A 27,195-nucleotide genomic window follows, 5' to 3' on the forward strand; every position below is an offset into this window, starting at 1 on the left:
TCACCAATCATCACCCTTCCGATACATCCCATGCCATATTTTATATTGATATGCGTGATCTAGAAGCACAATCACAAGTATATATCGTGAAAGCAGGAGTTAGTGCATTGCCAGGAATATGCATTTCCATATGCATGGAAAGATGCAAACAAAATAACCTTTTATATCACATATAAAGATGGGTGAAATCAAAAAATTTTGATTAAGAGGTATTAGTTATAAAATTTTAAATTTTTTTAAAGATGTAAAAAAAAACTCATGAATTTTAATATAAAATGAACACCATGGTGCACACCTGAAATGACCAATGCCTTGATGGGGAAGCAATAATTTCGTTATGCAACGAACAAGGTAAGGGTAAAATAGTAAAAACTAAAAAGGGACGGGGAGAGGGAGAGGAAAAAAGAAAAAACGCCGCTCGTAAGGAGGGGGAGGATAGTGGCCGCCTTCGAGTGGGGCCCACGCGAAAGGGCGCACAACGAGCGACTGCGAGGGCCTCCCCTCCCGCCCCCACGCACCGTGACGTCATCTGTGCCGTCTGCACTGGGGCCCACCCCGCCTCTCTTTCCTCGTCATTTCTCCATTTTTGCCCCTCCCGAGCCCCCCCCCCCCCCCCCACCTCTTAGTGTCGGAAAGGGCCTCGCTCTTCTCCCCTAATTACCGTCGCGTCCCCGCATCCCTGCTTCTGGAACTTGTTTCAGTGACCGAACTGCCCTGCACCTAATCGCCTTATTTATTCATTCCCCGGTACACGCCCCAGTCGATTCGATCTCGTCGCTCATCGCATTCGGGTCAGGGAATGCATTCATACCCGACTCGTTTACGCTTCTATCACTTCATGGCTGGATAATATTTTTAGATTGGGTTGCTGTATGTTAAAAATACTAAAGATGAAGGCATTAAATTAAAGTACGGCAAGAGCAGCATTTTCAATGTATTTTATGAAACTGTTTGGGGCTTATAATAAATTGATATTGTCTAATGAAACTGTCTCAAAAATTAAGGTAGGTTCATAGAACTTTATAAAATAGTGTTTCTTAAATCTAACCAAGTTTTTTGGGTTAAAATCGTTAGACAGTATCAGTCCGTTATGTTTGTCAATCGGTTCTTAAGGGACAAGAGGGTAGATGAGAATTTGTGGTAGAATGAAATACTTATTTTGCTTACCCAAAATTCTTTTTTAGTGTAAACAAAAACTATCAGTTTCTGAAAAAAAAAATAGTTTTTTATTATCTCCACGGGAAATTATAATAATAATATTATTGTTTATTATTTTAATTATATGAAACCTGCTTACTAGTGTAGGTTAATGGTGCTCTTAATTAGTAAAGCTTTTTCAAAAATAAAAATTATACGATTGCAAACATAAAATGGAAAGCTTGTAAAACTTACATGAGAATATTGACAAAAGTACAAAAAGTTATGAAGCACTGAATAAATGTTGCTTTCATGTTAACATTGAATAAAATCTGATATTTAGAAGATGTATCGATCCGGGAAGGGAAACCAACTTTGTGGATCAAAACCAACTAACGGGTCGAGCCGGGATATTTCGGGCCGACCTCCGGAAAGCACACAAAAAGGCAAATCAGGGGCATAATGGTCATCACGATTTGGTGGGAAATGGGGCATGTTGGGCATTTTAGATAAAGGAAGAGGGTTTTCTGGGAAGGAGTGGTCCCTTTCGTCCTTCGGGGCTATTTTAAAGTACAAATTAGTAATTCGTTCGTCCCAAAGTTTTATTTGTATTCATTTTCTTAGCACTTTGTTTTCGCTCACCATTGGCCTCTCTCTCTCTCTCTCTCTCTCTCTCGCAGGCGCTCCGTTTCCTTACTTGTCGATTTCACTCTCTTCGATCCTATAGAGTCGAGAAGCCCTAGGCATTCATATCTCAATCCTCTCTCTCTCTGTCTCTGTCTGTGACGATTGAGTTGTTCCAGGCTTCTTTAACTCCAAGGGAAGCCATTAATTGGAGCTCTGAGGTGCGCATCGTTATCTCTCTCTCTCATTTCTCTGTCTCTCTCGCTGTGCTTTGCTCTGTGAGCTGCTTCTTTTATTCAGTTGCTTTCTGTGTGCTTTAAGAACTGCTGTTACTGAACAGGAAGAAGGGTGAAATTTGGAAGTTTTTTTTGTGTTCCGTGTTTCGACTGTGAAAATCGTTGAAAGTTTTGGATTCTTCTACGAGTGTCGTTGTTGAAGCGCTGAAACGCGTTTGCTCGCTTTTCGTCTGTGGTTTTTCCTCTTACTTATGGCTTTCTTTCGCGAATCGTGACTGCGAATCATGTTTTGGGTTTTAATGGACGCTCTGAGCCTGGGTATTTGAAGGATTTCTTGTTCAGGTATCGATTTTCTGGCGCTTTGCCCTTTTCATGCGATTCAACTTCCGTTTCTTGAGGAAATTTCTGGTGCTTTGTTCGTTCCTATTCTGAGTTTTCCTTTTCCCCCTATTTCTTATGGCTGAAAGTTCTTGTTTTCGTTGTTTTCTTGTTATATATGATTCCTTCCGTGAGGTTTCTTTCTTTTGAGGTGTTTTGATTGACTGGGTAAGGAGAAAACTGTGTGTCCTTTGCCTGATTGAATTTGCCTCATTTCGTTTGTGAAGTCTTCTCTGGTTTGTTTGATTTCTTTCCCTGTGGAGGTAAAATGAAGCATAATCTTGATTGAACTTTCTTTGAATGCCATGGTTATAGGTTCAGTTTAGCTCATATTTCTTTTGGTTCTTTTTTGGGTATAAAACTATTCGCGTTTATTCTCAATTTACACCGTCAAATTTGATGTTTTTTATATTTTCTCTGCTTTGTGCGGCACTTTTTTTCCTTTTTCTTGGACTTTGGCTTTAATGGGAGACCTTACTTACGCTTTCAGTATGAGTTGTTGTATCTAGCACCGATATCTTCTACGAACAAATTGTAACGGGAGAAGAGTATTCCATGTTTCTTTGTTTTGAACTTGCTAGAATTAGCTATGCTTCTTGTAATTTTGAAACAATAGATATTTTCCTTGCAATTTTCCAGCTCGGTAAATTCTCCTCCATTCATGATATTTTCTGCTTTGTTGAATGCATCTTTTGGTCAGTGATAAATTCAAGGGCGTCAAAGTTATACACTGGTTTCCTTTTTTCTTTTCACTGTCTTTCTGTTGCTAAGATTCTTCCATTGTGGCTCTATACATTGTGGTTCATATGCTTCAGGCCCCAGGGGCTCTCTCTCTCTCTCTCTCTCTCTCTCTCTCTCTTTCTTTCTCTCTTCACTTATCTATGTTATGTCTGCTCCACCTCTACTACATCTTTCGTTTCCTATTTTTGTATTCTCTTCTGTTTCTGTGAAAGGTATTGCGTGGTTTGTTTCGTTAGTTTCAGCGCGTCTTGTAAACTTTTTCCAAAGATGTAGACTTATTCCCTTTCTATATCTCCGATTATAGAACTGTAGTGTTATTGAGACTTGTGTTCGATTGACTTCTTGTGGAACATTTCTACTGAAAAGCCGATTGGGAATCTAATTGTTAGCTCTTGCATTTATTCCTTCTTCTTTTGCTTAATCTTTAATTTTTATCGAATAATTGATCTTCTGTCCTTGTTTGACTTCGCGTCTCATCTTTCCTTTTTCCCCTAGTAAAGATTCAGGAACTTGACAACCAATCTTAACTTTGGTTGTCTCGGCATCTCAAAGATAGGTTGAGAAAGAATTCATATATGCCTTTCGCCGTGAACTTTCAGTTCTTCTTTTTCAGAGTCGTAAGATCTTCCATTTTCGTGCAAATGCATCAGAACTTTATGCCTCTCAGTCTAGTCCAACTTTGGTCATGCTATGATTCATAGGTTGTCACTTCAAATTTTATATTTTGATCAGGATATTAACATTGAAAAGCCCGAAGACGTTGTTCCCTTTTCCATTTTGTGTTCAGAACTTTAAGGTGTATTTCATCTTTCTTCGTGAGTTCAGTTCCTGGGAAGTAAGGAGAGCGAGTGAAATGAGCTTTCTTCCTTTCTTTTATTGCCAAATCTGATTTGATTTTGTCCCACTTTTGGCTTTGCCGGTCTTTCTCTTTCGGGCCCTATGTCAGTTCTGCCCCTTTATGACCCTGTTCAAAATTCCCGTTTAGATTCTTTATGGGCCATTGGAAGGAGCCCGTTCTCAAAACTAAGAGTTTGCTTACACCCTTCCATGAAACATAATTTATTTATCTCATGTGCTCAATGATACGTGTAGTAACTAGGAAGCGTGGTCTGATAATTTGAGTGTGCACCCGCCCCCTCCATTCTCAGGCGGCTTCATCTCAACCTCAGGCCGCCTCAAGGGAGCCATTTTTCATTGTAATTTGGTTCTAATGGTTGCCCTTTTTCTGCAGGGTTATGTTTTTTTGTCTCTGACGTCACTTCGGTTAGCTGTCAAATGCAGAGTTTCTCTTTCCTGCTGTATTTTTTCCTTTTGAGATAACATTGTCTTTTAGTACTCTGTTCGATATTGTAGTTTGTCAATGTAATATCTGAAAGTTTCCATGTTCAATGATATTATTTAGTTGCGAACTTGCTTGTATTTTGCCGGTGAAGTTTGTACTACTGGTCGACTTTTGCAAGTTGTGCCTGCACTCACGAAAGATAAATACCTTTTGAGACAATAAAGTTGATGATAACTCTATACTTTATTCATGTGGTAGAGCTTTTTCTGTTTGTTGGTGAAACTCTTTTGGCCTCGTTGCGTTCTATATATATATATCTGTGTGTGTGTGTGTGTAAAGTTTTTTATGTGGATGAAATTTATATATGATGCTATATAGATGATGAAATTTATATATGATGCTATATAGATCCAAACCAATCCTGGAGCTAATTTCTACTGCTGGTAACTTCCATTATTGCCATCATGGAACTGATTACACCTCCATGCGCTTTGCAGTTGACCCCTGAAGGACACTGAGTGATTACTGGTAGACTATGACTTTGTACTGAGTGAAGGTCTAACTCATCCAATACATCTGAGAAGTTGATAATTTTGTGATTTCCGGTGTTAGTTTCAAAGAGATGGATCGAAAAGACACGTCTGGATTTGTCAGCGGAGGTTGCTTGCACTACATGGGGTCCATGTTGCTTTAATTTACCACATTGATTTTTTCCTTTTTTTTCCCGGAAGTCAGGCAGGCTTTATCACTTTTGGAGTTAAGAAGAGTTAAGACCATAGTAGCGTCTTCAAGAAGTAAGGAGCCTATGATGGATCCCAGGTTTAATCACCTCGGATTTTCTTCGCAACCCATGTCTGTAAATGCTTTTGAGAATTTAGGTAAAGGCAGTGTATTCCTATCAGGGCATTGTACAGATACTGTCTTGAGGCTGGACTCCCCTGGTTCTGTCACACCTCAATTTCCACCACCAAAGGGCATAAAGAGGAAGTTTGGGGAAACCATTGATGGGTCTTTACTAGTCCTTGGCTTAGGCCGATCACCCAGTACCTCGGATACGAAGGAAAGCTCAGAGACTTGCACTCTAACATCAGCTAAAGAAACTACAGATGAAGAGACCTCCATGGATCTGGGCTTGAACTTTAGTCTTCACCTTAGCAATGACAAAAGTACAAGCCCCAATGGACCGCCGCCGAATGCTCACAAAGTGATGGACATGGATTCGACATTTCACCTCCAGTTGAGTCTTTCAACTGGACCTGCAGAGTCCGATATCACCAGTATCACTCCAGCATCCGTTGTTAACCGGAACACAAATGAAACCGTTTTAGTTGATGACGGTTCGACATGTTCTCGTTGGGCCTCGGGCAGTCGTCTGCCCCCTGCAGTAGAGCGAGTCTTTGATCTCAACCAAAGTTCAGCTAATGGTGATCTTAACGATGACGTTCCAGCATTATCAAATGTAACTCCGGTGCCGAAAGGCCCAGCTGCCTGTACTTCCGGGCTTACTCAACCACGTAACAATACCACAAAAACCTGCCAATTTGCAGGATGCGGGAAGGGAGCAAGGGGTGCCTCCGGGTTGTGCATTGCCCACGGAGGAGGCAGGAGGTGCCAGAAACCTGGCTGCAACAAAGGCGCCGAGGGGCGGACAGTGTACTGCAAAGCCCACGGCGGTGGCCGGAGGTGCGAGTACCTCGGCTGCACCAAGAGTGCGGAAGGGCGCACCGACTTCTGCATTGCTCACGGAGGCGGGAGGAGGTGTGGCTTCTCAGGAGGTTGCACCAAGGCAGCCAGAGGGAAGTCAGGCTTGTGTATCAGGCACGGTGGGGGTAAGAGGTGCCAGAGGGAGAACTGCACCAAGAGTGCAGAAGGGTTATCCGGGCTGTGCATCTCTCACGGAGGCGGCAGGCGATGTCAGTTCCCTAAATGCAACAAGGGTGCACAAGGCAGCACCATGTTCTGCAAGGCGCACGGCGGTGGCAAGCGGTGCACCTTCCCCGGGTGCACGAAGGGTGCAGAAGGGAGCACGCCTCTGTGCAAGGGGCATGGTGGCGGCAAGCGGTGCTCCTTTCAGGGCGGTGGTGTCTGCACCAAGAGCGTCCATGGCGGGACGAAATTCTGCGTTGCTCATGGAGGTGGCAAGAGGTGCGCGGCGCCGGACTGCACCAAGAGCGCCAGGGGAAGGACTAACTACTGCGTCAGGCATGGAGGTGGCAAGCGGTGCAAGGCAGAGGGCTGTGGCAAGAGCGCCCAGGGCAGCACCGACTTCTGCAAAGCGCACGGCGGTGGCAAACGGTGCACGTGGGGACAGCACCTCGGCCCAGCCGCCGGTCAAGGCGTTGCTCAGGGGCCCTGCGACAGGTTTGCGCGGGGAAAGACTGGTCTGTGCCAGGCGCACAGTGCGTTGGTGCAGGACAAGCGTGTGCACGGTGGTGGCACGCTCAGTCAGGCCACCGTCTCTTCCGCCCGCCACAACCGAAAACTCACCATATCTGAAGTGGTCAAGGAGAAGGCAGAAGTAATGCACATAGATTTTGCAAGTGGGTGCGGTGGAGAAAGCAGCCTGGCAGCATTCGGGCTCCTTCAGGGCACCTCTAAAAAACCTGTCATCGTGCATGGTCCTTCGTATCCTGTGGTCTCCCTGCAGTCTCCGGCGGAATCTTGCCGGCGCAGCGACAATGCCACTTCAGTGCCTGAAGGAAGAGTGCACGGAGGAACTCTGATGGCGTTGCTTAGGAAGGGTTCCTTCAACGGTGGAAATGATCCATCGGAGCCCAGCCCATCTTACACCGTCTCGCGCTGGCCGTGAAGTTAGCTCCGTCAGTCCTGCTGCATAGGGGTATTTTGGGTGGTAGCAGTCATAGAGGTCTAGTGTCTCAAAAGGTCACGGTCATGGTTTTGGTTTTCTCATTCCCCAAAGGTAAAAATAAAAATAAGCACATGGCTCGAAACTAAAATGGATTTAGTTCTTGTTATTTCATTACTCGATAAGCATTTGCCCTAAAACCCCTGAAGCAATAAAAGGGGTTTTACTTTTTAGGTTGTGAATTGTGATTGGGTCGTCTAGCTGTTTAAAATCTATGCAATGTAAATATATAAATGTTCTCAGACATGTTCAGGTCTATGTGAATATAATATTGCTGGCTTCTCCTGTCTTTGTACTTTGTAATGAATTTGCCTTCTTTTTAATCTTCTTTTCCATGTCCTCAGTTGCGGTACTTCTAATGGGTGCAGGGCACTCGGTTGGTTCCAACGTTCACAGTCTGTATGCTTTCACTTGTGTCCGGAATCACGTGGAACCGCCTGGTTGTTCCTGATGCCAGACAGTGGACCCATAACATATGGACAAATCGGACTGCCACTATATATATATATATATATATATATATATATATATATATAAAAGGGTGCCAATAGGAACTGACCTGGACTACTGGGAATGGCTGGCTCCGAGAGTTTTTTTTTTTTTTCTTCCCATTTTAGAATAACAAAAGGAAGTAGGGTTTTGAGAAAGGGAAGGCCTCTTAGGCTTCGCTGGCTCATGGTGGAAAGGAAACCACTTCCTTTAAAGGAACCTTCTTTTCCCACACTGGCAGTCACAGCATTCACCTTGTGAGGTGAGAATAGAAAGCTGAATCGCGTCAGCTCGAGTACAATTGGTTTTTTGCCTTTGAAATAAAGTGGAGATGGAAAAACTGTGGGCGGTGCTCCTCAACAACAGGCCATTTCCGGGCGCTTTACTTGTTTCGTTTAGTGGTGGGAAAGCTTATATTCTTCTTTCCAGCTCACAACTTTTGCTGTTGTTATTTTGTGACTGAAAAACTAGCCCTTTTCATTAGCTTAGTCACCTTAACTTTTTTTTCTTTTTCCCTTTAGACGAGGAGGCAAAGCACTGCTGCTTATTAGGGGCCAATGTCGGTACATCATGCCCACTAGAAAGCTCTTTTCTTCTTCTCTCCTTTTCATTTTACTTTAAAACAATAGAAGCGACCGCGGTCCACCCAGTGGCGTGGAAAGGAACTCATCGTTAGTTTGATTCCCATGAGATCTATATTCTTGTGCCAATATAAGGTAGGTTGTGGTACCGAGTTGAGGGTAAATACTATTTCTTTTATTAGGCATCGATGCAGGCCTGAACCCTGGTGACGAAGGAAAAAGGGAGTTTGCACTCTATTTGTTTTCCTTGCAGTGGTCGTAATTGGTTCACTGACCCAGTAAAAGAACATACATGGCATGGTTTCGTTGATCAAGCAATAGATCAACACCTAAATCCATGATCCATCAAAGCAAAGATCTTGCCTCAAATCTAACATCCAGTTACATTGTTAAAAGGTCTCTCCTAAACTTGCAGGTGGGGCTGGATTAAATCAAGAATCTGATCATATCAAAGATAATTAAATACTTAATTTGGTGGATAAGATTGTGTTTTCAGTGCTCGAGACAAACATGTCAACCCCACTTCAATCTCTCCTGAAAATGGAAATACACTGTTTTCCGGTGGCAATTCTTCTAGTCGGCCGGGCAACATATTTTTAAACTCTTGATTTGACACTAAAGCTAAACTTTTTTAACATGGTTGGGCTTCATCCAAACCAATCATAATTCCCTAGTAAAGAGAGAGAGAGAGAAGAAAAGAACATCCGGACCAATCACAGGTAGTAGTTGATAGGGAGAGAAAGGTCATACAGCAACCAATCGATGGTTGGACAAAGTGCCAAAAAGAAAAAGAGCAGATCCTTGTACTACAACGAGATGGCTCGCTGTGGAAACCACAAAAGAAAATTTTCCGTAGCTAAAAGAAGTTTCTCACTTTCCCCAAAGTGAAACAAACAGCAAAAAAACACGCGCTCATCTTACTGTCACGACTCCAAAAGTCGCTCCCGAATTGAAGCTTTTTCCTAGGAGAAAATTCACTTTCACATGCAAACTTTCCCTTTCTCATGTCCCACGGTAACACCAGCTCCACGCTTGTTTGAAAATTTTTACATAAAAGAAGCCAAACTTTTCTACCGTGAAAATTTTCCTTTAGTTTGGCTCACATTTTTAGCACAAATTCATGTGGAAATAGATGAGATTTATGAAGAGTCACAAAGAGGATAAGTGATTCACATGAAATATGTCATAAGCAAAGAGAAATAGTTCGAGCAGGGAAAGAATTTTGAGATCGTAAGCAGCTCGATCAACTCCTCCCCAGCTTGACCGCACCTAGCTGTATGCATCATCTCATCAACGGCTGGGTACCTGATCAGGTCCCGTTGCTTCCGCAGAGCAATCGGAACCAGGTGCAGGAAGGTTACTGAATGCTATGAGGATGCCCAGTGGTGAGGGTGGATAATCTTAGTCTGTGCTCTTGGCCTAGGCTTTGCCTAGGCTGTGCATACAAGGCAGGTGTCAGTAACATTGTTTAGCATGATGGTTGCTGGTGCAACCTTTTCGGTTCACATTTCGAGTCTTGTGAAAAGGCATGTAAAGGATGGGATTCAGAAAGGCGGCCGGGACAGGAATACGCAATTGATTTCGATTCACACGTGGAGGTACCATTTGCTAGTTTATGCGATCCTAGTCTTGTTAAATACTGTACTTTTTAATTATCTTCGACAATTTCCGATTCCAATGATAGTTCAGGCTGTTGTTTGAGAGTTTACTGCAAAAACCTGCCAACAGTAGCCATTTTTAAATCCACCTTTCTGTTCAGAAGACGTGCATCATTTGAAGGACATGGTTGGCTTAAGACAGAAAAGGACATGAGAGATGAAGAAAAGGGGATAATGCAACCAAAGGGGCCAGATCATGAATGCAGTGGAAACCTTAAACTTGACACAAGAACATTTAGCATGCATTGCTGCAGCTTGTTTAGCACAAAGATCCCTATCTGTTGACCATCCGGCTTGACAGTTTTGGAAATAAACCTTGTCTCCATCATGTGAAGTGTTAAGATGAATGGCTGGTCCGCAGTCGCGAAGATGCATGCTCACATACAGCTCTGCTACATGACAACGACCTCTTCGAGATTTCTTACTGGCCAAGTCGAGTTCAATTAGAGGAATGACCCCAAAGTAAAGAATTCCCACTATAGAGGAATAATGGGGCATGAGGCAGAGTTCAAAACTAAAAGCATAAAACATAAAGACTTATAGATAGGAAAGGTAAGAAAGGAGAAGCACGATTTCGGGAAAAAATGCCAGGTTCTGTCTTCCCTGGTAACTGTCAAAGTCCAAGAAGAAGCACCACTATTACATACTTCACAAGGCAAAAGGAATAAAAGGAAAAAATACATTAGCTAAAAGCTACGGTGATGTCCTTCACTTTTGCTGGTAACTATGCTGTGTGTGTGTGACTCGACAGCCAGTTAGTCTATGCTGCTACCCTCAGTCCGCCGGCTGTCTATGCCTTAACTTTCCTCACCTGAATATTGTGTGTTGTATGAGACCGCCAGATTGGCTGGCGGCCACTCTGAAGTAGAGCAATCTGTTCTCCTTCTTGTACCATTCCGTGGCTCTGAAATGAAAAAACAGTTATCCATCACTTGTATCATGCATACATGTTTAAAAAATGTGACACGCTACTGTTGCGACCTGCCAACTGAAATTGCTAAACAGGTGGACAGAACATGGGAATAAACTGCAGCATCCCCACTTCCCAGTGACATTGGATTAAAATTCGAATATCCATACATTAAGTTCCATCGTCACAGATATCGCAAGAGTTTTGAAAATATATTTACGGAGAAAATCTGACGACATTTTGAAAATCTCAGCAAGAAATGAAAATCTTGCCTATTTTTTGACTATTTTTTCACTTTCTTTTTGTGATTATTAGTTTCTCGTTTACTTTCATTTTCTCTAATTTTTAAGATTTTTTACTTTTATAAAATTTGGTGAGATTTTTCTCAAAATTTTCTGAAAAAAAAAACTTTGCCAAAAAATACTCGAGAAAAACTTCCTCAAATTTAACTTCATCGATATTTTCCCAAGAAAGATATTATGACAATGATATTAACCAGCTTTCATCAAATACTAGTATCATAGATGCAATTTTACTACATGCAAATTTTCATGTAGCATTGCACGTCACAAAATGGTCAGCCCCATAGAAAAACTTCAAAAAAGTGTTATAATACCTTAAGAAAAGACAACGCAGCTTTGAAAGTCTCTTCAGCATCGTCCAAGAATTCCATGCATATTGGGCATACACCTTGATATAAAGCTAATCTCTGCCTCACTCTCTCTCTGTGAGGATAACAAAAACAAACACCACAGCAACGTAAAATGTCAGTTTCACAGTCCGAGAGAAATCAGCAACCTCCAAAACTTGGCAGAAGGCAGGTAGCCCATACCAAAGCAGAAAAATATATGCATGCAATGAAATCTATGTTACACAGGCAAGGAGTGCGGCACAAGCACTGGTGCAGCATTTTCCAGTATGTATGTGTGTGTGTGTGTGTGTGTGTGTGTGTATTCTCAATGATTTAATGAAAATAAAGGCAATTTGTTTGTTGCTGTGCCCAAGCATTCCTTGAACTGCACATGCACCCACACCCGAGTCATGTTGTCTCGTGACAACCTTTTCAAAGAATCTGTTGCTTTGAATGAAATGTACTCCACAACATAACTGCGGAGATATTTTCCAGAACATAGTTCGGTAAAAGTACACATATTTCCTTTTAAACATGACAAACCAGAAACGTACTCATCAGTGAAAGCAAAGATAGTTCCAGAAGGACGATAATGACTCAGAAGAATTGCCATATATCCAGTCCTTGTGAAAACCACAATTGGAGTGCCAAGTGTATTGGACATCATAGTTGCATGGAAGGCAAACATTTCACTCATATGATTCTGCACAGACAGGAAAATCAAGGTTTAGTGCAGCAGAAAAACATTGAAGAAAGAACACGAGCATGTGACTGATGGAGAAGAAGTTCAGGGATTTTTGAGGACCTTGAAAGCCTGACCAAGATTAGCTGGTGTTTCTCCAGCCACGATAGTTGCTTCGGTTCTCAAAGCAACTGTATGTTGTACTCTCACAGCCTTCAATGGAAACCTGCAAAAAAAATCCGGTCAGCCCAATGCAAATCTTTGTAACAACAAATAGAAGCAAGCAGAAGGAGTGGCTACTGCTAGAGATGTCTGAATCATCAGAGAAGTTGCTCAATTAACATTGTTCCAGGATATTAGTAGCCATTGTGTTTGCCAAATCCCAAAATTGAATTACAATTAGATAAATTACGTTGGCATTCAAATCTAGCTGGAACATAGAAGTGATAAATAGTATATTCAAAGCATGGAGTCTTTTATAATTGGAAAGATAGGACACTTCGTATCAGGTCCTGCAGTTAAACAAATTATTGAAAAAGAAGATTATCATCATTTAACATCCACTCTACAGTAACGGAGATTTAAAACCTATATCTTTTTAGCAGTATTTCTCTGATGAAATGATATTATCAATTTCTAATTATTCCTGGAAAATATCGAAATTTTATGTCTTGAGACAAGCTTGTGCAAGAAATCAAAAAGTAAATAAAGCATAAAGTGCGGTCTGTAGATTTAAACAAGTCTGGTTCAGTTTATGGCATAAGTTGTGCAACATACTTCCCATGAGCAGTTTCCCCTGACAGCATGATAGCATCAGAACCCTCACGAACTGCAATGGCAATGTCAGATACCTCTGCCCTGGTTGGGGTGGGATGGACAATCATGCTCTCCAACATATTAGTAGCAACTATGACAGCTTTTCCCATGCTGCGGCAGATCCTAATTATCTCTTCCTACAGAAAGGAAGATTAAAACAAATCAAGTCCCCTCTGAGCAAAAACAAGGGGAGGTATATTCTTAAAGAAAGGTGTGTAATTTTTATTGTTCCTCAGTACGTTGTAGAAAATAAAGCAATTAACAATCAGAACAATGCAAATCTTTACAGAAGTATCAGTAAACATTCGCGGCTCTGCGAACTCATAAATCATTAAATTGTTTTACCTACTTAACTTGAAGGCAACATGTTCACTTATTATTCGACATACTTTTATCCACATGAGAATCTAAGACATTTGAACTGTAGAACATGAAAAATCACATAATCGGACTGCAGATTATAGAAGCTGGCCAGCATAGGAACACTGTCAGTAGCATCATTCGAAATATTATCCTCCAGAATCTTAAGCAGATATGCCAAGCAAAGGTAGAATAGAAACCATCACAGAAATGGATAAAACTACAACATAATGGGCAGCAAAGATCTTTCACGGCTTGCCTAGGATTTCCTAGCAGCATAGGTGGGATCCCAGATAGTTATTTACACAGGAATGGCCTTGAAGCTACATTTTCTCTCACCTCTTCCTACATTCCTAATCAGTTGCTTCATGCCAATACTTTAAATATTGACTAAAAATATTCAATGAACCATCCTGATTTCCATACAACTGAGTTTCCACATAATCTGAAAAGCATCCTATAATTTTTACAAAGAAAATCAGAGCCAGAATAAGAATTTTTAGTCATTATCCAAAAAGAAAAATAAATGGGATAAAAAACGACATCACAATCTGAAATGCCATAGATGAATACAAACTGAAAAAACAGTTCACCTGAAGTATGGGAACTTCCTCAATGGGCAGCTCAGCTCCAAGGTCTCCCCTAGCAACCATTGCCTACAAAGTGAAAACAGAAAAAAAAGTAAAGAAACTTATTTCTTCAATAAATTTTTGACATAGATCAGTTTTTTGAGTTGAAAAGTCAGCCACAAGATATTCCCAGTCAGGAAAGGTAAAAACTTTGCACCAAACAAGGAGAAAATGTAAACACAATTTCCGATTGATTCGACTGTGGAGCCCAAGTCCGAGAGATAGAAGAGACAAATCTGAGTGATATGTGAAATTGTTGGAAGCAATGCAGGCACCAACGAATGATGACCAGAAGATGCCACAATTTGGTAAAAAGAAATTCAAGTTTGATGCTGGTGTCAGACAAAAAAGTTGTATAAACCATGTTGTAAAAACTAAAAAGTGTATCGTAAGCCGTATCAGTCTGGCTTTAAGATACGATGTATAGTAAAACATCGTAAAGTATCATAACTGTATCATATTTAAAAAAAAAAAAACTAAAAAAATATAAATAACTCCGAAAAAATCAACGTATCGTAACTGTATCGTAACGTATCACAACTGTATCGTATGATACGGTGCCTATATCGTACGATATGTGCAGTACAGGCACGATACACCACTTGTTTACGATACAGGTGGGGTATCGTATCGCATTTTTGAAACGCAACGATACGTATTTTATGATACGGTCATGTATCGTACGATACGTACAACATTGGTATGAACACTATTCTCCATTATCTGGAACCAAGTGACACACTCCAAGTGCCTATTAAACAAAGAAATCACATTGACAAATAATGAGAAAAAGTATCATAATTCAAAAAGGCCAGCTCTTTGGCTTTATCATGAAGATTACAAAGGTTATCACTCTTTGTGCAAATCAAATGAAAATTCAACTTGAAGTTTTGAAATGAGAACAACAAGATCATGCACTTGTATTACCCCATCCGATGCAGAGATGATAGAATGTAAATTGGGTATAGAATCTGCACTTTCAATCTTTACAATCACATGTATATCAGCAGAATTTCCTGAAGAAGCGAGCATAAAATCAGAAAAATGAATCACTCAAGCAAAATAAATAACTGTAGATAGCTGAATAATTCAATGTGATCAGTAAGGGATTGTTTGAAACATTACTTCTGAGATAATCTTTCAACTCATGGACTACTTCTGCATCCTTAACAAATGAAACAGCATAAAAGTCGACCTGATTTTCCACCCCAAATTTGATATCTTCCCAATCCTTTTCTGTATAAATTAACACACTAATTATGTTACTAAATTTGTTATCACTGGAAACAATGTGAACCAAGGTGAACATAAATGATCAAGTTCTTATTTGTAGACAACTAAATATCCAAATGGTCTTACCAGTAATAGAAGGAAGTGTTGCACTCTTCCCTCGGACATTTAGATGGCGCCTGGACTTCAGCTCTCCTCCATCAATGACTTCACACTTTACTGAGTCCTCTGTCTTTGACTTCACCAATAAGGACATCATACCCCCTAGATATATGTATACACGAGTAAATCATCCAAATGTTAAAATTACACAATGATCCACAAATCTCTAAAGACAAGTCTTATAGCCCCCATGAAACACAATAGCAGCAGAAAATAATTTAAAGTTTAAACCATTTTGTTGTATAAGGTGTTAAGATTTCAGCAGTAATATACGGAAAATTGATAAGGAGCCTATTCAGCAATAACAAAGTATTGGATGCAGAGTTCACACAAGTCACAACCCAAGGCAGTACACTGCATATTTTAATAATTGAGCACTAAACTTAGATGAAAAAAGACATTTCTTGACATTCACATGTGATTTTGAAGAGATGGAGTCACATAAGAAAAAGGTATGAAGGAATGACACGACATTGCCCATACCAAAGAGGCTACGGACACATTTACTTACGAAGACTCCTTATACATAAGTACAAGTATCTATTTCCTGGATCAGTGCAAAAGATTATATTGCAATTTACCAACAATGGCCACTGGTTCTTCAACTAACTAATGCAAGAATAAACAGTTCAATCAACCAGGAATGCCACTGGCGCAGGAAATAAATGGCAAGCAGATTTAATATCCAAGAAAATAAACTAGGAAAGTAACGAAACCATGACAACAGAGTGTATGTGTACAATGTCAGGAATGAGCTCACAAGAGCGGATATATGTCATTCTGTATTAGAATCTATGTCAAGCCATTTCAAAATATTAGAACCATGTCATAATTGACAAGTACATACATTGTTCACATGGCACCAGCGAATTGCTACCTATATATTGCCAAAGAAAACCTACCATCAACAAGAAGCATATCTCCCACTTCCACATCATTGACAAAATCATCATAATTCACACTGACACAGTCCTCTGAGCCAACCCCAGTTTTGATGGTAAAAGTAAATTCCTCGCCAGCTGATAGTGTGATTGGCTGAGGCAGGTCACCGCTTCGCACTTCTGGACCCTGATGCACAACAAGATGCATGAATCTAGAAACATAAGAGGAAAAGGATATGGAAATGACACAGGAGATGGAAATGAGATCAAAGACCAAGTTTAAATAAACAGTTATTTCAGAAAGCTATGCTAAGGCCTTGTGGATGTGCAGAAATTAAATTTTATCTCATGCTGGCTGTCAGCATGAATAATAAATCGGCAACCAGAGATAGGATTAGGCGATCTCAGAAAACTGTGTTAATTTCTGTGCAAACATATCGAAACATGGTATGGTTGTTAGGGTGGACCTTTTCCATGCCAATCTTATCTCATGAAAATCTGTAAAACAGATTGTCAACCTTTTCTTGAAGTTCAAAATGCAATGCCATAACCTGATGATTATGTGATATGGTATAAAACACAGACTAGTTTCAATACCTGAAACGGTAAGTTGTCGGTCTGTATAGAAAATTTCCTTGTTTTACCATAAAAAAGAAAATAAAAAATTATTTTTGAGCAACTAAATAAAATAAATATACGAGTTTTCATGTGCACCCATGTGTGTATAACGTTCGCACACTATATGCATTGCAGCACATCGCCAAAAGGATTTAGAACATAGACTTACAAAATATAACAAAGGTAGATGATAGGAAGACAATATTGGTCTAGCAGTGGTAAATCCTTATAAAACCATCTTACCTTGGTATCAAGCATGATTGCAATGACGTTGTCTTTTGTTTGTGAATTGTACTCTTTCACTAAGTCAATAACCTTCTGGTGGGATGCATGATCCCCATGAGACATATTTAATCGAGCAACATTCATTCCAGCCTCAGCCATCTTCCATATCATTTCACGTGTGTTTGTTGAGGGGCCAATTGTGCATACAATTTTTGTCTTCCGTGTAGCATTTTGTATGGAACACAAGCCAGCCGATGTGTCTGCAAGCCCTTCAGAACCTATAAGGCGGTCAAATTTGCCAATGTCCTGTTTGGAAGGATAAACTATTAAATTCACTCAAGTAAACCAAAAGACAACGGTTGAATCGGCCTCTGTGTGTGTGTGTGGGGGGGGGGGGGGGGGGCGTGCGTGTGAGACAGTCGAATAGACTTGATGGATTTGTTAACCCACGACGAATGGCGGGACTATATAAAGGACACACTTTTAACCGCCCATTCCACATGTAAGGTCGCACCCATACAGACCTAGCATGTACATATAAAATTAAGTGTAACGAACAGGGAACAACTGAGGTGTCATTATGTATAAGTCTTTGAGGTAGTAACATGAACATGGAAGGTAAAAAATAACGTTCTTAACGCCATAAAATAACAAGCAAGCGTTGACACTCGTTAGGATCGTCTGGAAATAGTTGAGTGTCGCTAACGTTGATATGACCAGCTGTAGATCCGTGCGTGTATATATGAAGCGAACCGCCAGTTACCAACGGTAATGAGAAATTCGTTGAAATATGTTGAGACGAGTTGGAAACCAATATACTTATATCGGAAAGTTCACTTTTTCTTTCATACTTCTAATATTTTTTTACGCACATATCGCTCTGCCTTACTTTGGTAGCTTTTTATCGTTTCAAGTGAACTGCGTTGTGACTATTAGTGATAGATCGATGTATCCGTGCACTTCTCTTTATGAGTGAGAAATGTGTTTTCACATGCGTCCGTCGGCACCAGCTCAAGTTCATAACGAGGATCTCCGTTCCTGCCAATGCCACCTCTGTGCTGGAAAAGGGAGCAGTATAGCTGCCCATTCCTAAACGAAAATGGGTTACTCAATAGGGTGAATCTGAAAAAAGACGCAACTTCCGACTGCCATGTTCTCTTAATTTCGGTTTCCTAATCCTAGGAATTTTTTCTCTTTTACTCGTTTGACATGAATATTATGAGCTTAGACGCACCAAATCTAATCCCCTTCTTACTAGGTAAAACTTTTGGAACTTCCGCTCTGTGACATAAATCTGCGCGTGGTAGATCCATTCAACTAAAAACCCACAAAAATATTGGCATAAAACTCAATAATTCATCCCGCATTCTTCAGTATAGCATCGTTTCTTCCCCTAAGAAAGGAAAGCAAGGAACCACAAGAAATGTATTCCATAAAAAAGAAACATGCAAAAGGGAACAACATTTGAAATGGTACAAAATAAAATTCTTGTTATAATATGAAAAAGAGAGAACCTCGACAGGGAAGCTGGGAAGAATCTCAGGCCCTGATTGCTTTGTACGCAGGACCGACGTCACGACGGAGCTCCGCGACCGCTTTCCCTGCACGTTAGCCGGAACAAGGAATCTCTCCGCTACGTTGCCGGTGAGGGAAGATCTGAGAGAGGGAGGACTACTCCCGCTGCAGGGGAAGAAAGTAGGTTTGTGGATAGACCCCGACGAAATGAGTTGAGCCATTGCTATATGAAGCCTCTTGACCTCTGCTTCTCACTCAACAGACCAACAATGCAGGCTGCAGCAACCCAAATGTTCTCAAGAAACCCACTACAGAATCCAAAACGAACGAAAAAAGCTGCAACCAATTTACCACGAGAACAGGAAATGTGGAACTCACAACCAAAGAAGCTAAGCTCCCTGTCTCTCTATCTTCTGCAAAGAAATCTGTTATTAATGTAGAGAAAAGCTGAGGCACTTCGGTTATATCGAAGAGGGAGAGGGGGAGACAGTGGCGGCCACTTTGGTTATAACGAAAGAGACTGAAGCGCCAACGCTAGATGGCGCTGCCAACTTCCACGGTGTCGGTGGGCCCCTCGTTCCAGCCATTCCCATCCTCTGCTCTAGGGTTACTTCTTCAGTGGTTAAAATCACGGTAAGCTCCGGAGTTCTCACCCCTTGAGGAAATATAAAAATTGTCTTACAAAGTAGATAGAATAACAAATGACAACTTCAAGACCTAACTTAAGTTTCAATTATGTTATTTTGTTGCCTAATTAGATGGGACAGAAGAGCGTTAGAAGTGTCAAGTTCAAGACCCAAATTAAGGTTCAATTATGTTATTTTTGTTGCCTAAGTTTTTTTCGCAGTATTGTCTGCAGAAAAAACTGGTGATTGAAAGTTAAATTCGTCATTCAATAAATAAATGAAGTTATTAATTAACCCTTCAAATTTTCAGGAGCATTAGGCTCCTCCACCTCAGGCTGCATGTACTTTCCCGTCTCATTACCTTTTGAGAGAATTCGATAAGAACAGTGGTATTTCACGAATGCATCCATTGAAAAACATATATGAAACACTGTGTTCCAAAGAATATAGTTTTCTTGTTACTAAACATTATTTTGAATACTTTATCTATTTCTTATAGACATTCTGCATTAGGTGGGCCCTTCTCAGGTCCTGGCAACAAAGAGGTAGCTTTAGATACTCGACTGCTGAGTCTGGAAGGAGCGGCTCATGGCAACAAAGAGGTAGCTGTAGAGATACTCCACTGCTGAGTCTGGAAGGAGCTGGTTGGCCCAAGTGTTACACTGGTGACTCATTTTCAGTATAATTCTCATGGGTGTTACTCTACTGAATTGCAAACAGTGCACAAAACTTGAGTTGAAAGGCATATCATAGGACCACCCAAGTCCTAAAGCGGCCCTAAACATTGGAAAAAGGAAAAAGAGGTGGAGTTGCCTCTCACAAACCACCAGGTGCTCCACTATTGACCTTCAAGCATAGTCCAAAGCCTCTCAGCCAGGTCGGGGAGTCTTTCTTCTACGTCATGTTTGTCTTTGCCTTCGGATAGATCCGAGGAGATCTCGAATCCCAATGCATAAAATCCAATGCTTAAACAAACAGTGGATTTCAGACCCTCGCTTTTTAACAGTGTTTAGACAAACAGTGGATTTCCACGCTGCTTGTTAAAAACTGTGGATTTGCATACGAAAACTTGGGGCTTTGTCTTCTCAAAAGGCTGTCCGCCTATCTTAAGGCTACAGAACTCAAGTTCCAATTGCCAAAGCATGTCAAACTTTTTGAAGCTTGACATTTAGAGGAGACATCAGCTGTTTAGAGGTTTCAGAACTTTAAACGTATAAGACTGATCGTAAATTGCTTAGTTGATGACATCATTTTGTGATCTTCATGCCCCTAGGAACACAACACAGCTAGCTTCTCTCGGTGATCTTGGCTGAAGGCTGCCGTTGTTTGTTAATCAGACGATGAACATATGTAGACTATGCCTCTTGAATACCTTTGCTGAAGGTGAAGAAAGGTAAAACCGTTGAATACGTTGATCGCCAATTTGTATTGAACATTCCTCATGCAGTGCGGAAGCCTCAAATGTAAGCCAAGGAACGGCAAGTAATAGATATTAACAGTTAATCTCTCAACCAAGAAAAGGAAAAGCTGACTGGTAAATGCCTCTCATAAAATTGAGACTTTATAAATCATGACTTCTTCGACCTGTGACCAAAACAAAGATCATCAAGTTTCGCACCAAGTGGTTTCAATGTTATAATGAAAGCCATCAACTTATAAAGCTTAGTTGCCGCCAGATAAACTGGCCATCATCTAACACAGAAAGATTTCTCGTGACATTGGCTGCCACTCACATGCCGATTTTAAGATCGACAGCAATTAGATCACTCTCTCTCTCACGCATAATGGTACAGTATGTGTTATTCTTAAACGCCAGGCAATGGAAACTGGCTCGTCAAGCTTTCAACTTTTGCTTTCAAATCCACGACCCGATTCATGAGATGGAACTCTTTAGACCCCACAAAATCAAGAAAATCCTTTAGCTTGGTTCCTCCGACAGCACCCTTGCATTCGAGAGCTATCTGCACGCCTTCATGGACGAGATCAGCAACCAAGGTAAACTCAGCCTCCTTAAATCCTCTGGTAGTCATAGCAGGAGCTCCAATGCGAATACCCCCTGGAACTACAGCACTCTTGTCACCTGGAAACAATGAGAGAGTTTCATAAGCTCATTAGTAAAATAAGAATACGGTGCAAGCTAAACAGAGTAAGAAAGCAGAATGGCAGGTCATGGCATGCACCAGGAACCGAGTTCTTGTTTAGAGTGATTGAGCTCATGTCCAAGATTTTTTCAACTCTTGCACCATCAATCCCCTTCATCCAAAAGAATATAATCAATATTTAAGAGGAGAAAAAGCACAAAGTGAAGCATAAAGTCATTCGAGTATGCCCAAACGAGGAAGCATAATCAACTACTCGGATGACATCCATTCATTCCATGCATGGAGAAAGGAGTATTGGCAATTGACATACCATAGGCCTAAGGTCCACCAACGCAAGGTGATTATCTGTTCCCCCAGAAACCAGCTTGTATCCCAACTCTATTAAACGGTTCGCAAGAAATTTGGAGTTCAATACAACCTGCAAACAACTCAAAGCTTCAGTCGATATTTCTAGAAGCATAAAATTACCAGATAACTGCAGAACTGGAAATTTTTTTATCCTGATATGTAGTCAGACAATTTTATTTCTCCAGTAGAAAGGACAAGTAACGAACTTAACAGCATCCATTCAGAACAAGGCTTAACTAGTTCACTTACAATAAGTGTAACTTAGCATGTCAAAATAAATTATCCATAAAGAGGTTCAGTACTCAAAAGGAGTCAGGATAAAGACCACAGCAAATCTAAAACCTCAGGCTTCCAATGATAGGAAACTGAAGCTGTAGCCAAGTTATCTAATATTTAGTACATTGCACCTTTCACTAAACTCGTCCAACTTTCATGTTATTTCGTATGCTAGAATGTTTACTACTGAATACTGAGTCTCTTAAATAGTCACCATTCCATCCATACTACAAGGAACCCACCAAGTCAACAGGATCATAACAGGTCCCAAGACTTTGATCATTATCGCACAAATTTGCAAGATTCTAGTCCTACTACACAAAAACTCATACAAATTATAGCAATCTGAAATCTTCAAATTAGTTTCAGCACAAACTAAAATACTAAAAATAATCCAGCATACCTGCTCCTGGTAAGCCTTAAATTCAGCAGATTGAGCATGCTTTAGGCACACAGCAAGTCCTCCAATTGTGTGATTATGTGGTCCCCCCTGCAAGTGCATTTGGTAGGTCATACTCAATTAGCTGAAAGTCACCAGTTCTAAGCCCACCTAGGGCTATCCTACATATTGGGTGTCACAAGATACCAAATAGAATAACTAAGTCATTATTCCAGCCTGTTCCATCGGAACTCCCCTGTTTTTGGGTTTCATTGAACCTCAACGCTCCAGACAATTTGGGTGCACCATCAGATTAATCCAGTTTTAATTTAATATGACTTATGCCAGGCAAAGCAATGTTTAGGAAAAAAACAGTAGACATTTTTAACCTTTTAGGGTCTCAGAGCTGATATCTGAGGAATAAGAGCCATGAGATTTCACTTGAATCTGGACAGATCCAGGTTACTCATCGCAGTTAGTAATCAACCTAAGGTGGCTTTAGAAACATGAATAAGAAAAACATCTCACCAACCTGCAAACCTGGAAAAACAGCATTATTAATGGCAGTCTCCAGGTCAATGCCTAAAACAGGTTCCTTCTTGTAGAAGATCATACCTCCTCGTGGACCTCTGAGTGACTGAGGGAAAAAAAAATGAATATGAGCTGGAAAAACAATGTCAACAGCAAGGGGCTAACAGAAAGGCTGTAAAGCTGTATTTATACTCCTAAAAAGATTATTTTGCAGGCAAACATTTCCCAAGTTCATTAGAAAGATCATCTCATAATCAGGAAATATGAAACAGAAAATACAGGTACTTGATATATCCAATTATGAAAAAGCCAAAAGAATAATAAACCTCCAAACTGGAAAACATAGTTCATAGAGTTAAAAGATCCCACACCTAGTTGCACATGCTGCATTCTGGCCTCTCTAAAAAGCTACTAGCTAGAGCAAATAAGCAATCAGGTCAACAGACAAAACTAAAAAAAGCAGGTATCTACTTTACATGAGATACAAAATTTCATTCCTAGTACACCTGCACTTTCCATCAGAAAATCATGTTTTCAGTTCATGTTACTTGCATGTGGAAGTTTGCCTCTTCAACCAAGAGGAACCATGGGTGGAGGTGGAGGTGGAGAAACAGCTTATTAAATTAGCTGTTGCGGTAAAGTCCGGGTCACAGAAAAATTAGAAAGTTCCACATACAAACTAGAAGCTTACCAAGCAGTAGTAACAGTAAAAAAATCATATTTTCTGGCTTTATCAAAGATAAAAATTTCACATCTTCCCCCCAACTGATGTCCAATGTAACCAAGAATGCAATTTTTAAAATTGTTAAATGCATCAGCATAAGCATGGTGAAGAATTCAATGAAAGCTAGTTGCAGGTAGAAAGATTCTTCTCCACTATTTTGCTAAATTTTTGGAATATCCTTTGCATGAATAGAGAAGCAAATCTAGAGATAAAAGAAACAGCATGAACATCTTAAAAGAACAAGGATGGAGCTACGAAGGATGTATTTTGTGTTTATTGCTAGAAATTGGAAAAAACTATCAGTTTCTAATATGCATCAAACATGAAACGTGATTCAATTCATAGACAAGAATTCCAACAAACTCTGTGATTCAATTCCATAGACAAGAATTCCAACAAGCTACATGTCTGAACCTAGTCTTAACACCTCATATAGTGTTTTTAGTTTCTTAAGAGAACAGCAGATAATTTACAAGCTTGTATTACCATTCAGAACATATTCATTTTACCTTGTGTGTAGTTGTCGTGACAATATCACAGTATTCAAAAGGATTTGCAACAACAGAAGCAGCAACCAACCCACTAATATGAGCCATATCCATCATCAAAAATGCACCTACAGAATCTGCAATCTTCGCGATAATTGAAGATACAAAAATGTTAAAAGGTTCAAGCTGCACATTTGCAGTTCGTAAAGTAGTAGTAGTAGTAGTAGTAGTAAGAATAATAATCTCTACACTAACCAATTACAGCAATTTTATGTTCTTATAATTGGATAGCACAAAAAGGATACCTTCCGCATCCGTGGATAGTCAAAGTCTCGAGGATATGCACTGGCACCAGCAATAATAATTTTTGGTCGGAAGAGCATAGCTGTTTTCTCAAGCATATCATAGTCAACAAGTCCTACAAACAAGTCCAGCACGAACATAGCTAACATAAATATATCTTGTGAAAGATATTGGGATATCAGTATCTGGAATCAGATTTCGAATAACAAGTAGCTAGTATTTACCTGTGGATTCATCAAGTCGATAAGGCATTGATTCAAAATAAATTGATGTTGCTGACACTCGCCTCTTGGGAGTCATGAATCCATGTGACAAGTGCCCACCATGTGCTAGATCAAGGCCCTGTTTAATTTCACAGCAATGGCATCTTAATTGGAAATAAAACATTCAAAATGATTACACCAAAAACTTACCATAATTCGATCGTGTGGGTTAAGAAGTGCAGTGTACACTTCAAAATTAGCAGGGGAACCAGATAACGGCTGAACATTGACACCCCAGATGTTTCCATCAAGGTGAAATGCTCCTAAAGCCCTTTCTTGACAGAGGGTCTCCATCATATCAATGAACTCGTTGCCACCATAGTATCTAATTCACATACAGAACAAACGGTCAACCACATGTATCCAACAGATGTCCACAAACTCATACCCCTATGCATGAACAACGACCATCAATTGTCTCATCTGACCTTTTGCCAGGCAATCCTTCAGAATACTTATTTGTGAGACATGACCCAACAGCTTCCATTACTGCCTTGGATGTGAAGTTCTCAGAAGCAATAAGTTCCAAGCATGTAAACTGCCGATGCTTCTCCTTCTGGATAATTTCATGCACTTCAGGGTCTGCTTCATTCAGACCATGGTCCACAAAGGTACTTGTATTGCCTAGATTAGAACAAGTATGATACAGAAAATAAGGCCAGCTACTGACAGTAGAAAATTACATAATACTGTAAAAAGATAACTATCATTCATAATATAGACATGGGTGAAAAAAAGAAGAAACGAACAATAATGAACCGGCAGAAAAAATATACTATTAAAATTTTATCACCAAAGGGACCTCCCGCCCATGCATCATTGCTAATTTGCATAAAAACTTCTGCAACTTCATACTGAGTTAAAATTTAGATTCCATGCTACAATTTCACTAATAATTCTCTCATAATGAAATGACAACTGCTAGGTTTCTCAGGCAGCTGATTGCATTCTAGTGAACGTTTGGAGCTTCGCCAGCAAAATTGATGCTAGTAGAGAGAGATACGATATCCCACTTAAAGAAAGCTTGCTCTGCGTCATACAAGCAACGTCTCACATTTCTGAATATGTAAAGTGCTTGAATGGGGGAGTCTGTAAATATATATCCGTTTCATTGACATAGGGAGTTCAAGCTATATAGCAAACAAAACCTACAAGGAACATTTTTTTCATCAAAGTCCAACTGCCTATCTACGCGCATCTCTTGTGCAAATTATGCACGAAGTTGCACTAGAAGACATCAAATACAAGCAAAAACAATCCAAAGCATGAAATAATCAAAACCGAAACTGCGTGACAAGCACAGCATGACAAGGCTTCACAAACTATCTCGATGGAAAATAATAACACAATGCAAGAAACTATGTACGCATCTAAAGGTCCTCATGGAAATTGATATAGAGGGACTTAACTTCAAGAGCAAGTCAACGACTCATGAAATACTTGAACAGCAGGAAGAAGGTAGCACCGTCCTACCAGCGAGACCCAGTAAATAAATACATAAATAAACAAGTATCAAAATTAAAAGTCATGATCAGTCTTTTTTCTCTTTTGATAGCAAGCGTAGATTAGGCAGACTTGAACCAGATTATGCCAAGAGAGAGACGGCCAGTATCAAATTCTAGACTTTCTTCAACTTGAAAATTTCAAGTCCAACACCCTACTCAAGTGGCTGAAGCCATACAGTCAATAGTTCTGTACTTCAGTCGGCCACTAGATGCTTCTTTGCCCATAGTCTCCAAGTCAAACCACAGAAAAGAACCAAATTTTGCATGAGGTCAACTTCATAAGAAATCGCCACATGCTCTTTTTGAACTAAAATTAGAATTCCTTTACAAAGAATAATTAGGAAAAATATGCGCTTTAGGAGGAAGGAGAACTAAAAGGGTTTTGTCAAAATATTCTCTAGTTCTCATTCGTCTTCCAATCAAGAACATAATGAAAATCAATTCCACGAACGCAAACCGATGAAAGCACCCAACGTGAAGTTTCTCCCTCAGCTCTTTCTTTGAACAAACCCAGGAAACCAATGTGAAAGAAGGATCACCTCTGACATCAGGGGCAGCAACAGCCGCAGAGGAGGCTGCCTTTGCTGAAACCGCACTCCCCTCGAAGGAAGCCCTCGAAGGCCGCCCCACGTTGAGCCTGACTCTGTAAGAACGTTCAGAAAAAGACGCAACTTTGGGCAATAGGGAGGTGGAGCTCCCCACGAAGATGGTTTTCTCAATGGAACCATTTCCGACGGCGTTGAAGGTAAACATGGTTCTTCAGGAACAGAAGACTCCTGTTCTTCTTCGCAGATAGACAATGGTCACCTCAACAGACAGATAGTGAAGAAAAGGTGGATATTAGAGATTCAGAACAAATGAGAAGGGAAAGATTGTTGGCAGGAGGAAGTAAACGATGAACAGAACAACGAGACGAAGACGGCGGTAGAGAGAAAGAGAGAGAGAGAGAGAGAGAGGTGGTTCAGCGTCTCTCCGCCGCCGCGCCGCTTTTACTATAAA

The 27,195-nt window shown here is 40.4% G+C and overlaps 3 protein-coding genes across 4 annotated transcripts; 1 reads left to right on the forward strand and 2 right to left on the reverse strand.

Annotated features, from left to right (window-relative positions):
* The first annotated feature begins 1,753 nt into the window (after window positions 1–1,753).
* On the forward strand, window positions 1,754–7,559 carry LOC116266838 (uncharacterized). Of its 2 annotated transcripts, none has more exons than XM_031648260.2 (2): window positions 1,754–1,982; window positions 4,896–7,559. In XM_031648260.2, the coding sequence occupies exon 2, from the start codon at window positions 5,204–5,206 to the stop codon at window positions 7,205–7,207; it is 2,004 nt and encodes a 667-aa protein (XP_031504120.1). In that variant the 5' UTR covers window positions 1,754–1,982; window positions 4,896–5,203; the 3' UTR covers window positions 7,208–7,559. The 2 variants fall into 2 exon arrangements, with proteins under 2 accessions (XP_031504120.1, XP_031504121.1); XM_031648261.2 differs by lacking the exon at window positions 1,754–1,982 and adding an exon at window positions 2,025–2,339.
* Window positions 7,560–10,545: 2,986 nt separating this feature from the next.
* On the reverse strand, window positions 10,546–19,222 carry LOC116267207 (pyruvate kinase isozyme G, chloroplastic-like). The gene is made up of 12 exons (XM_031648814.2): window positions 18,651–19,222; window positions 17,155–17,442; window positions 16,315–16,480; window positions 15,380–15,514; window positions 15,146–15,256; window positions 14,948–15,036; window positions 13,985–14,047; window positions 12,993–13,168; window positions 12,339–12,441; window positions 12,088–12,236; window positions 11,519–11,627; window positions 10,546–10,896 (listed from the first exon to the last, which is right to left on the reverse strand). The coding sequence occupies exons 1-12, from the start codon at window positions 18,870–18,872 to the stop codon at window positions 10,783–10,785; spliced, it is 1,725 nt and encodes a 574-aa protein (XP_031504674.1). The 5' UTR covers window positions 18,873–19,222; the 3' UTR covers window positions 10,546–10,782.
* Window positions 19,223–20,805: 1,583 nt separating this feature from the next.
* LOC116267271 (serine hydroxymethyltransferase 3, chloroplastic) lies at window positions 20,806–27,195 on the reverse strand. The gene is made up of 11 exons (XM_031648901.2): window positions 26,736–27,195; window positions 25,120–25,315; window positions 24,842–25,016; window positions 24,653–24,770; window positions 24,431–24,543; window positions 24,147–24,269; window positions 22,915–23,019; window positions 22,407–22,493; window positions 21,690–21,797; window positions 21,458–21,530; window positions 20,806–21,357 (listed from the first exon to the last, which is right to left on the reverse strand). Exons 1-11 carry the CDS (start codon window positions 26,947–26,949, stop codon window positions 21,083–21,085), a joined length of 1,587 nt encoding a protein of 528 aa, XP_031504761.1. The 5' UTR covers window positions 26,950–27,195; the 3' UTR covers window positions 20,806–21,082.

This window comes from Nymphaea colorata, chromosome 13, assembly GCF_008831285.2.
Source record: "Nymphaea colorata isolate Beijing-Zhang1983 chromosome 13, ASM883128v2, whole genome shotgun sequence".
Taxonomy (NCBI): Eukaryota; Viridiplantae; Streptophyta; class Magnoliopsida; order Nymphaeales; family Nymphaeaceae; genus Nymphaea; species Nymphaea colorata.